Genomic DNA, 12,055 nt, shown 5'->3' on the forward strand with positions numbered 1-12,055 from the left:
CTCAAATAAATAAATAAAATCTTAAAAAAAAAAAAAAAAGAAATTACAGGACGTTTTCAGACAAAAGTGATTCTTATTTGCCTGAATCATCTTTGGAATTGTATTTGGCAATGCAATCCTCATTTTCACAGGGATTCTGAGATTTTTAAGCTTAGTGTCAACACTCCTACCGGATGATAGAAGATGCAATCCTTGAAACCTAATATGGGAGCACACACATGATCATTACTACCCTACAACAGATAAAATCTCCTACAAGAAAATGGAAGCTTGACTCAAAAGATGATATTCCATATCCACACCCTGGACTGTTTTGCATTTAATCATCTGAAAGACATGTAGGCATTAAATAAATTGCTAATCCCAGTAGAGAGTGATCAGACTTTGAAATATATGAGCCACCAATGAATTTAGGAAAGACAAAATGATTTGGCCATTCATTGAATAAAGTATTTTCTTGTCATATATCATGTCCAATGGCTTAAGACCCATAAAAATTCCTCAAGCTCTCTACTTTTAAGGAAATTTCCAGTTATGAGAGCCACTTTTCATTTAGTTTTAAGGACCCAAAACCTTCCTGATTTTTCAGACACTTATAGCTTGGAAAAAATAGTTCCCTTTCTATTTTAAGCAACAGAAATCAAGACAGTTCTTAATTAAGTCACATTCAAGCCAAGAAGTATAAAGTAAGTTACTACCATGTGAATGGAAGATTTTAGATCTCCTTTCTGTGATAATAGAAAGGCTGATTTGTATAGAGAAGGAGAAGAGAAAGAATGAAACTCACATTTGCAAAATTATTTTATCTGGACAGTCCATTTGCAGCAAAGGAAAGCCGTGGTTTTGTCCATTTATACCATTAACAATGAAACTATAATTGTATACTTGTTTATACCAATACGGACCAATGCTATGTATCAGGAACTTTACATATCTCAACTTGTACAAGGGAAAAAAAATGTAGGCTTGGACTCTTAGAAACAGAGTACTTAGCAATCATTTGTTTGCATATACCCCACAGATTTCCAAAATAGGTACGAGGTTGTTTCTGAAACTCCATAAGGTTTAATAACATAAAAACAATTAAAGGGGAAGATGACAGAGAATAAAAGCAGAGCATCTCAAGGAAACCAGAGAGAAAGTTAGTGTGCCACATGCGCACTGCATTCATCTTCTAAAATTGCTAAAGATGAATCAAATATTTGGCTTTAAGTCTCCAGCAGACAAACCGAAAGGAAAACATCATTCATAATCCAAGACCATGTAACAAAAGCAGCCAGTTGTTAGGAAAAAAACAATTTTCTCAACAATTCGTGTCTCCATCGGAGTTAAATAAATGGAAAAGTATGATGGATGCCTGAAATTCAAAGAGATATCAAACCTAAGTCTTAATTTTGGCAAGAAAGAGAAATTCCCAGGGAAATGAGAGATCCTGTAACTCTGAGCATTGGAAGCAGACTCAGAAAGTTTCACTGAAAGAGTATTTCTACTTATCTGAAAATCGATAATTTGTTCACATAGTTCATGGAACATCCTGATTCAAGAGGCTAAAAGACATGGCTATACGTAAAAAATAAATAAAATTTTAAACAAACACCAATTTGAGGTGGTAGGCACAATACATCTATAACGTCATTGAATTTGTGGGGAAGCATGACATTTGAATTATAGTAGAGAAAACACACACATAAATACGTAATTAAAATATAATGTGTCTAAGTTCTAAATAGACACATAGTAATTCAGTTATACGGTCATAGCCAAGAAGGCAATGGGCTTGTGCCTCTTGAACAGTGTTCGTATAAAGCTGTGTTTCCCATAGTTGGCAAAGGGGAATCAAAATCAGTATTTTATGAGACCTTCATTTGGACTGATACTTGTTAACATGTCTATCGTATAGAGCGCCTAGGGAGAAAATGCTCCTAAAATAATCCACTGGCTTCCAGTGACACAAACCACAAAAACTGAGACATACACGGCGCTTTGGATTTCAGAATTAAGTAATCCACACGACTGACCTTCAAATGTAGCTCTCAGATATAACAGTTCTCTCAGGGCACTTGGCATTTTTTTCCTCCATGCCATTATTTTTCTAAGGTTAAGTAACATACAACTATCAGAAATGGTTAAAGGCTTTAAAAGGCACCAGGTCCTAAAGCAGTATTTGCATAAGAGAAGACAAGAGTGGCCGGGAGAGTTGAAATATAACGCCCCACCGAGACTTAATTTCTGGGACTGAGTCCAAGGGATTTGAGCCAGCCCTGCACTCTGGCACCTGGGAGGCGGCAGAAAACTGTCTCTGGGCGGGGAGCTGGCTGTGCATCCTGATGGCTCTCCTGACTAGCTGTGGGCAGGTAACATACTATTTCTGTGCCTCTGTGTTCTCACCCGTAAATCGAGAATAATACAAGAACCCCATGGAGTTCCTGAGGAATATGAATGAGTTAGTTCCTGAGAAGCATTTAGAGTACCCAGCATCACTATTAGTATCCTCCTGGACGTGAGCCAGGCACGGGGCGAGTCCAAGACGCCACGCTGGGGAAACACGCTAAACCCTCACAAATGTGCTGGGATTGTTTTCCACCAGACCCACGTGAGCAGGCACAGGGCTGGGGCTCAGGAGCCCTCAGAAGCACCAACCTGACTCCAAGCAAAAACTACTGCCCCCTTCACTGTTCACCTTGCGGATTTCTCCACGCTTTGCTGGAGAGACATCTGCATCCTCTACAGTGCCCTTCGCTTTCTTCTCTCAACAGCATCATTCTGCTAAATCCTCTTGCCACGTCTCAATGCTTATTGAGAAAATGTAATAAAGAATTAAGGATTTGACAGTGAGAACTCTTCCTTTGTTGATGCTTTTTCAAAATCGTATTTTTAGTTCATTTCTTAAACCTGGCTTCTCTAATAACTCAAAGATGCAATATTCATAGTCTTTTTGACATTCAGTAGACATCAAGTCAACATTTTAATTCAATTTTTCTGACACTGAGTTTTTCTCATCTGCAATCTGTGGAGAGAGGGACTTATTACACTAACTTCTGGAAAATATCCTCATAACTCAGAGATTTCTTGATCATACTTGGTCTCTCCCTATATTTGCAGTCAGGCTCTTGGTTGCAGTTAAAAAGACACACATTAAACTGGAAAAATTAGTTACTAAATTGAGCGGTGCTTCTAAAACCCGATCTGATTTGTTGCTTTAATAGAGGGAATTATGATTCACAGAGGCCACCTCAATTCGAGAAGCAATTAGTTGCCTTGTTAATTGCCTCTTAATTTTTCATAGAAACTTAATATGTTCTGTTATTTCTGCCAACATTCCATTTCTGCCACGATTCTACTCCTCACTTCCCATGGGAAGCAGGGGATCTGGAAGTTACCAGAAAAGTCCTTAAAAAAAGTAAACCGAACTGAATTCTCACTTCACTGGTTATGGGCTGAGATGCTTGGAAAGTTACTTAACCTTACTAACTACCATTTTCCCCAACAATACAATAAAGAATAATCTCCACCCACTGTAGAGGTAGGTGTTTTATTTATTTATTTGTTTGCTTGTATTTATTTAAACAAATTCCATAGGCTAAAATAGGAAGAGTTTTTCCACAGTTCTCAGAAAAATAATAAAGACATATAAATGACAGCTATTGTTATCAGTAAGGTGTATTCATTAATATTTTCCAAAGGACAAAGAGGACCAAAAAAGTTAATGTTCAAAAGTCCAGCTTAGAGCGAAATAAGTCAAACAGAGAAAGACATGTATCATATGACCTCACTGATATGAGGAATTCTTAATCTCAGGAAACAAACTGAGGGTTGCTGGAGTGGGGGGTGGGGTGGGAGGGATAGGGTGACTGGGTGATGGACACTGGGGAGGGTATGTGTTCTGGTAAGCGCTGTGAATTGTGCAAGACTGTTGAATCTCAGATCTGTACCTCTGAAACAAATAATGCAATATATGTTAAGAAAGAAAAAAAGAAGAAGAAGAATGTAGCAGGAGGGGAAGAATGAAGGGGGGGAAATCGGAGGGGGAGAAGAACCATGAGAGACGATGGACTCTGTAAAACAAACTGAGGGTTCTAGAGGGGAGGGGGGTGGGAGGATGGGTTAGCCTGGTGATGGGTATTGAGGAGGGCACGTTCTGCATGGAGCACTGGGTGTTATGCACAAACAATGAATCATGGAACACTATATCTAAAACTAATGATGTAATGTATGGGGATTAACATAACAATAAAAAATTAAAAAAAAAAAAGTCCAGCTTAATCTTACTTAACTCACACAGAAAATTATGAGTAATATTTCAAATACTCATGAATTTTTCCAACTTTGCTTTCATCGGTTACATGGCTGCTTTTGAACATTTTTTTTTTTCTGTATTCTGGACACTGTTTCTTTTGACTTTTAAAAAATATATGTTGCAAAATATATGCTTTTAGCTTATTGCTTTTCTTTTCATCATTGACAGTGTCTCTGTTATAGCGGTCTGTTATTCTGATGTAACCAAATTTATCAGTCATTTTTCATTAGCAGAGGACATTTCAGTAAGTGATATTCAGCTAATGGTCTTGACCCAAAGTTAGGGGCATCTGAATTTCCTGGGGGCTTTTCTTTTTTTTAAGATTTTATTTATTTATTTGTCAGAGAGAGAAAGAGAGCACAAGCAGGGGCAGAGGGAGAGGGAGAAGCAGACTCCCCACTGAGCAGGGAGCCCGACATGGGCCTCGATCCCAGGACCCTGAGATCATGATCTGAGCTGAAGGCAGACGCTTAACCGACTGAGCCACCCAGGAGCTCCTGGGGGCTTTTTCAACATACTAGATTCTGACACATACGTACTCCCTACAGGCTGAGAGCATCACAGCCAGATAGTTGCAGCCAATACTGAGAGCAATGATGATGTGTTGGAGAACAAAATGTTAAAATCCACAGCTATATAATCAATAAAAATAAACAGATGAAAACAAATCTTTACTTCTGAAGCTGAATGTAAGATTCATATTCACATCAAGCTAAGAGGGATGGGTACCACTGAGGAATAATAGTTTTGAGAGGAACAGTTTTCATATTCTGCCAACATTGGAGATGCCCTTCTCCCTTTGGGATTTTTCCTTCACTGAGCTAAAATAGCCATCACATAAAATTTACCATTTGAACCATTTTTCAGTGTACACCTCAGTTGTCTTAAGTACATTCACATTATCATGTGACCATCCCCGCCATTCCCATCTAGCAAGTTTTTGTCTTCCCAAATTGGAGCTCTGCAACCTTACACATGAACTCCCCATCACCCGCCCCACTGGCCCTGGCAGACCACCCTTCTCTTTGCCGTCTCGGAACCTCATACAAGTGGAATTATACATTTGCCTTTTTGTGTCTGGCTTATTTCACTGAGCATATTGTCTTCAAGGCTTATGCATGATATAGCACAGGTCAACATTTCCTTCTTCTGTAGCCTGAATACTATTCTACTGCAGGTATGCACCGTATCAGGTTCATCCAGGCACCTGCTAATGGATATATAGGTTGTTGCCGCCTTTTAGCTATTGTGAATGATGCTGCTACCAACGATCATGTGTCTGATTGCATTCCTGCCTTCAATTCTTTTGGGTATATACTAAAGGTGATACTTTTAACTGATGTTAATTCTTGTATCAAAGACTGGAGAGAGAAATTCCTATTGATTTTCTTCCCCCTTTCCCTGCAATAAAATAACTGATTGCTTGTGACTGATGGAAATCAGTTTGGTGGACCAGTGGTGACAGAGATATCAACATGAAACCATAATAAATGTTGTAGATTTTCCCAAATTACTACTTTTGTTCTGTGTCCTTTTGACACAACCTATGAAGTACTTTAACATGACATGAACATTCAAATTTTTGAGCCAGAAACCAAATCTCTGCATGTCTGTGTAAATAAAAGACTGACTTACTTACTCTGTTGTCTAGTTACTAGAATGTTAACTCGGTAAGGGCAGAGGGAGAGTCTTTTTTGTTCACCTCCTTATTTTCAGCACATGCTAGGAATGCAATATGTATTTTCTGAAAAAAGGAACTTGGAACCAGTCTCTAAGCATATTAGATATGCTGCTTCAGAGCATATATACACAACTTTATTTTATTATCACTTATATTGCAGAATTCATTTTAATAATGCTCTCACTGTGTTGCCTTTACCTTCACATATTTTTAGGATGGCCCTTAATCCACTCTCCATATTTTAAGCTAGTTGAGTATAGTCTTATTCACCTATATTTTATTTTGTTTTAAAGATTTTATTTATTTATTTGATAGAGAGAGACAGTGAGAGAGGGAACACAAGCAGGGGGAGCGGGAGAGGGTGAAGCAGGCTTCCCACTGAGCAGGGAGCCCGATGCGGGGCTCGATTCCTGGACCCTGAGATCATGATCCGAGCTGAAGGCAGAAGCTTAACCAACTGAGCCACCCAGGCGCCCCCACCTATATTTTAAAGTCTCACCTTTCTTAGTCAATTCTATAGCATGTTTCCTCTTCCCCTCCCTACATGTTACACAATTTTTTAAATTGTGATTTAAAAAATTAGATTTAGATTTAAATTTAAATTTAGATTCCAGGCATCAAGGTTAAAGGCAGCTCTTCCAAGTGTCCACCAGTTAAGATTTATTACTCCCATCACCTCCCGAGCTCCCTGCTTCCAATCACTGCTCCACAAACACACTCTGCACTTCTTCCTTCTGGCTTCTGGCTCCCTGTTTCCTCTGCTTAGACACTCTGGCTCTGCCTCATTTAAGCTTGCCTGGGAGAAAATCTAACCCCCTTCAGTGCCACTCAAATTCTTCATCCCTCTGGGAGTGTTCATGTTCTTTCACCAACTGAAATGTCTCCTTCCTTTGAATCCATGTGGCAACTGGTGCTTTCCTAACAGCATTGATTATTACAGCACATACTTGCATCGATACACCGTTAAAGTCCTCTCCCCTCCCCCCTCCTCTCTCCATTCCTCCTCTTTCCCTCATGTGGAATATTACACTGCATAAAGCTTGCTTCCTGGAAAGAACCCCTCTCCCTGGCATGAGTACCCCCCAATAAATCGAAGGGTGGGGTGTCCTTCAGAGTTCTCAGTCGTCCTGGAGAAATGACCAGTCTCAGCCTCTCTATCTCATCACAGTAAGTCCACGTGTTCATTCCAAAGCACCTGTCACCACCCAGATACTCCTGCCCACACAGCCCTTTACACACGAGGATGACCCAGATTCCCACCTCACCTCTGCCACCAGACTTTCCCAGGGGTCCTCTGAAGTTCACGGTCCATCATTACCAATATCCCCTAATACCCAGCCTTCCCTCGGACTATTAACTTTGCTTTCGGATTTCTCGCCCCCATGCTGTCCCCCCCGCCCCCAGGAGACATGGCTTTCTGCAGCTGTCTCAGACAGCAGCCCCCATACTTTACCAGGCACAGAGCCTGAGGGCAGACAGATGGCAGGTATCTCTCTGTCTGAATGAAGGCTTCTAGACTGTCATTCCACCTCCTTTGCCACCTTCTCCCGGTTCCTCTGAAGTACATGCCATCATCAGATTATATCACTCACAAGTATCTCACTATAGTCATCTATAGGCCTCTTGAAAAACCCCCTTTATTAATGGGATATATTCAAGTTTGGCTTATTTTTCTTTCTTTCCACTACAAATGCTCTCATTATCATAAACGGTCAGGGGAAGATCCACTGGGCAATCTAATTTGCAGCATCTGACTTTTGATCACTCCCTCTCCTACCAATCTGCTCTTTACAGGGTGCAGACTGCGTTCTCCTGACATTCCTGCCCCCTCGTGGCGGCGACTTCTCAGTGTCCTCTGGAGGATCCTCTCCCTGATGTCCAAGTGGTGAGTGCCAGGGCTTAGTCTGAGAACCTCTCTGTCTACACCCATATTCTAGGTGATTTCATCCTGGCTCACCATTTCTTCCCTGAATTTAGATCAGCATCTGTGACTGCCTTGCCATATTAAAAATCTCCAAGAATGAACTCAAGATTTCTGCTACTGCAGTACCTGGGAGAGGGATGGGAAACAAGACCTCAGAGTCATTCTTGATTTCTCTCATGCCCCACATATAATGTCAGCAAATCCTCTTGGCTGTCTTTGACTCCCTCCTGACCCTCTCCTTGGCCGACCGCCGTGGTCCAGCCCACTGCCACGTCTCTCCGGGAAAGTAGTACACGGGGCTCTGTGGGTCCTCTTGTCTGAGAATACTGTTCACCACCCCCTTCCTAACCCTGCACAACATCCAGAATAATCCTCTTATACTGGGTTATGTCATAGCTCTGAATAAAACCCTTCAAAGACTTCTTCTCTAACATACTGAGGGTAAACCCCATATTCTAGTCCTGGGCTACATTTCCAATCTCATCTCCAAACAGTCTTCCAGCCACACGGACCTCCAAGCTCCCTCTAGTTTTAGGGACTTAGCAGTGGAATGAGCAGCACGCTCCTGACCTAGGAATCCACAAGTCTTGGTCTTGACCACAGGACTTTGTATTAAATAGCTACCAGTTTTATTCAACAGTGACTTGTTTCTTTCACTGGTTTGTAGTACTGGGGTGGTAACTCTTTTAGTTTGTTTTTTGAACTGCTCTATGTTCAACTTCAAGAACAGTACACACTGTGAGTACTCAAAAAATTTGCTGACTAGATGAAATAACTGAATCAATCAACACTTCATGGGATGAAGTAAAATAGGATAAAAATCAACTCCTTTGGAGTTGCTTCTTACTTGCAAACCATAATATGATTTAGATATAATGTGACTGACACATTTGTGGACCACTTTTGGTTCTAAGTGGTGATTCAGATCAGGAGTCAGTTTTTGGCACTATGAAGGGGCTGTTTTGCAAACACATTATACATGTTCATTTGCTTGTTCATTTTCCTCTTTCATACTTTGTGTGCATAAGATGATAAAGCTATATGTAAGAAGAGTTCTAATCGTGGTTCTCCTGGTAACAAGAAAAGAAAGGCAACTAACTGATCATGAGTGAAACTAGAGGCAACCAACAGTTGGATTTGCCCAGGGAAATTTAGGTTTTATGTGTGTATATTAATGCTACTTAAAAAATATTCTTAAAAATACCTTCAGAAAAATAACTGTAATTAAGAATATAAAATGCTGGGATGCCTGGGTGGCTCAGCTGGTTAAGCATCTGCCTTCAGCTCAGGTCATGATCTCAGGATCCTGGGATCGAGTCCCACATCGGGCTCCTTGCTCAGTGTGGAGTCTGCTTCTCCCTCTGCCCCTCACCCCACTCTTGTGCTTTCTCACTCCCTAACAAATAAATAAAATCTTAAAAAAAAAAAATTCTAAGTAGGTTTGTGATTTTTTTTCTCACATATCTGAGTATTTTTTAACTTTTAATAAAGTGCTAAAATTATTAGTGTTATGTTTTACATGTTTCAGATTTTGAATTTTAAAAAAATATTGCAGAAAAAATAATTTAGTACATTATTTCTTCAATTAGAAAACAGTAATTTTATATTTGCCACTAGAAACTCCACTTTACCAATCTTTGGAGTTTTCCTGAATTAAACCTATAAGAGGCATACAAATCTACTGGGAGCCATACATTTTAATGATTTAATATCTTATTCAGTGTAAATTATCATAAGTAATTTTTCCTATTTTCGTAGTAAAAATAAAACATAAAAGTTGCACAGTATTCACCTCATAACTAATCTGCAGTATGGCTAATTAAACCCATGTATCTGAGTTTCAGACTTTTGTTTAAACACCATGAATAAGTACTCAGTCAATACAAACTACATGGTTATACTTTATCTGCAGAGTCTGAGCTCTTTGTTTTAACGTTAGCTCCATATCTTAATAAATTTTCTCGTACCTTAACTCTGAGCACAGAAGTAAACATCCTTGCATCTTCAGATACACCTCCAATGTAGAATTTTTTCTGAAACACTGGGGGATGATCATTTTCATCCTGAATCTCAATATACACTTTAGCCGTATTGCCTGGAGGATAAGAAATAATATATTTTTAATTGGTGGCTATTCACCAGAAAAAATGCACTGGAGTAAATACTTATTATACTTTCTTTTTTTTCTCTGAAACAATGGAAATGGCTTAAATCAGAAAGTCATTCCTGAATGGCAAGTCTAATCTCCCAAGGTCCACAGAGGACACGGATAATGATGTTTCTGGCATAATAATGTAGAGTTGCTGTTATTTCTTTTAATTACAGTGTCTTGGTAATTCATTTTACTTGATTTAATAGGCACTAAAGTATTGTGTTCTGCTAATTTTAATGAAACAATTCAACTGTTCACGCTCACAAACACTTCACACACAACACCAACTACGCCAAAGTGACACAAACCTATAAACACCTTATGAAATAAGACAAGCTGACATCAACTAAAAACAGATTTTTTTTCTTAAATATAAAACTAGCAATGATATTCTTTCAGTTAAAAAACATACAATTTTTTTAAAATTTTAGGGTGAAAAGTAAACAGTCGTTGGGTGAGGGGTTTATTTCCACAATGAGAAACCAAGTTTAATCATATGTTACAGGCCGTCGTTCACCCACGGAAAAGATGTAGCTGGAGAGATCACTGTCCTGTGACTCATCAACACTGATGTGTGATGTCTACCATACTAAATATACCATAAGGAACACATTTCATCATCAAATGTTAGAATCTCACCCCCTCAATCATCATTCCTTTAATTAGAAATGTAGCACCTGTCACTAGTCCACAAATGACCCTTTACAAAGAACCCGATATATAAAAATAACTCGGGGCGCCTGAGTGGCTCAGTCGGTTAAGCATCTGCCTTTGGCTCAGGTCATGATCCCAGGGTCCTCAGATCGAGCCCCGTGTTGGGCTCCATGATCAGCAGGGAGTCTGCTTCTCCCTCTCCTCCCCTCTCCTGCTCTCTCTCTCAAATAAATAAATAAAATCTTAAGAAAAATGTTTGAAAACAACTCACAATCCAGAAAAAATGTGGAATAAGTGGGTAATCATTTTGCAACAGGTAGATTGAAATGATAAAAGTATTCTGATGTCTTACCAACGTGAACTTTTTTCATATATTTCACGTAGCATCAAATATAGGGCAATTGAGCTACAAATTATTTATCAGGGATACCCTAAAGTTGTTGCTCTGTCCTATCCCCGACTACATCTAACACCGATCCACTAGCATGGCAGGCACATCGTGGGTGTACAATATATCTGTGTTGACTGAATGCATGAAGGTATAACCTGCATTGTCTTAGAGAGAACTGAGAAACAGGCTGCTTTCTGCTTGCCTGAAAAAGGTCAGAGACGCAAGAGAGTTATCATCCCTGAGGTTTTAACCCTACCTGGCTGCTACCCATTTAGTTTCCCTCTTATTTGTCTCGTTCTCACCATCCCTGACCTGGAAGGGTCAGAATCGAGAGGAGGGTGTGCTAGGTCGAGAAGGTGCCAGGAGGGAAGCAAGGCTAATGGCAGAGTTTGCCTGCGGTGCGGGGTCGGGGGGGCTCTGAGCTGCACCCTGGTTGGCCACCAGCCTAGTTCCGCCAAAATGAACACGACTTTCATCTTGCTAGCGGACCATTTTTATTTCTGGAATCAAAGGACCTAACAGCTCTCAGTTTAATATGTTTTAACAAAAGGAATCCCAAACTACAATATCACCTTTAAACATTTTTTTTTTTTTATATATTCTTAATTAATGACCACATCAGCTATGGTCCCTATTGGCAATACTTGAGAAAGTGAAGGCTGATCTTAAACTCACGGCAAAGGAATAAATTTATGCTCTGAGATTTATCTGCTTTTCTCCTGACACTTTATAAGATGATGACAGAAGATTAAGGCCCAGGCACAAACATATTATGCCATCAGGAACAATTTGTGCTTTAGCAAATCTTTTAAAAAGCAAGTATTTCCTTAAGTATTGGGGAAAACAATGTGAGAATCAGTGTTGTAATTTAAAGTGACACTTACATGCTAATAAACATATTACATGTATGCATTTTATAAATTCCCAGAGAGACTGCAGTAATATAATTTTAAAAT

At 39.6% G+C, this 12,055-nt stretch overlaps 1 protein-coding gene across 7 annotated transcripts in view; it reads right to left on the reverse strand.

Moving 5' to 3' along the window:
- Positions 1 to 12,055, reverse strand: part of PCDH15 (protocadherin related 15) — a 1,707,782-nt gene that overhangs the window by 105,955 nt on the left and 1,589,772 nt on the right. For all 7 annotated transcript variants that reach the window (XM_078077809.1, XM_078077807.1, XM_078077810.1 and 4 more), the window contains one exon: positions 9,870 to 9,997. In XM_078077809.1, the coding sequence (XP_077933935.1) occupies positions 9,870 to 9,997 (128 nt within the window). The remainder of the gene's footprint in view (positions 1 to 9,869; positions 9,998 to 12,055) is intronic.

Source organism: Halichoerus grypus, chromosome 7 (genome assembly GCF_964656455.1).
Source record: "Halichoerus grypus chromosome 7, mHalGry1.hap1.1, whole genome shotgun sequence".
Lineage (NCBI taxonomy): Eukaryota > Metazoa > Chordata > Mammalia > Carnivora > Phocidae > Halichoerus > Halichoerus grypus.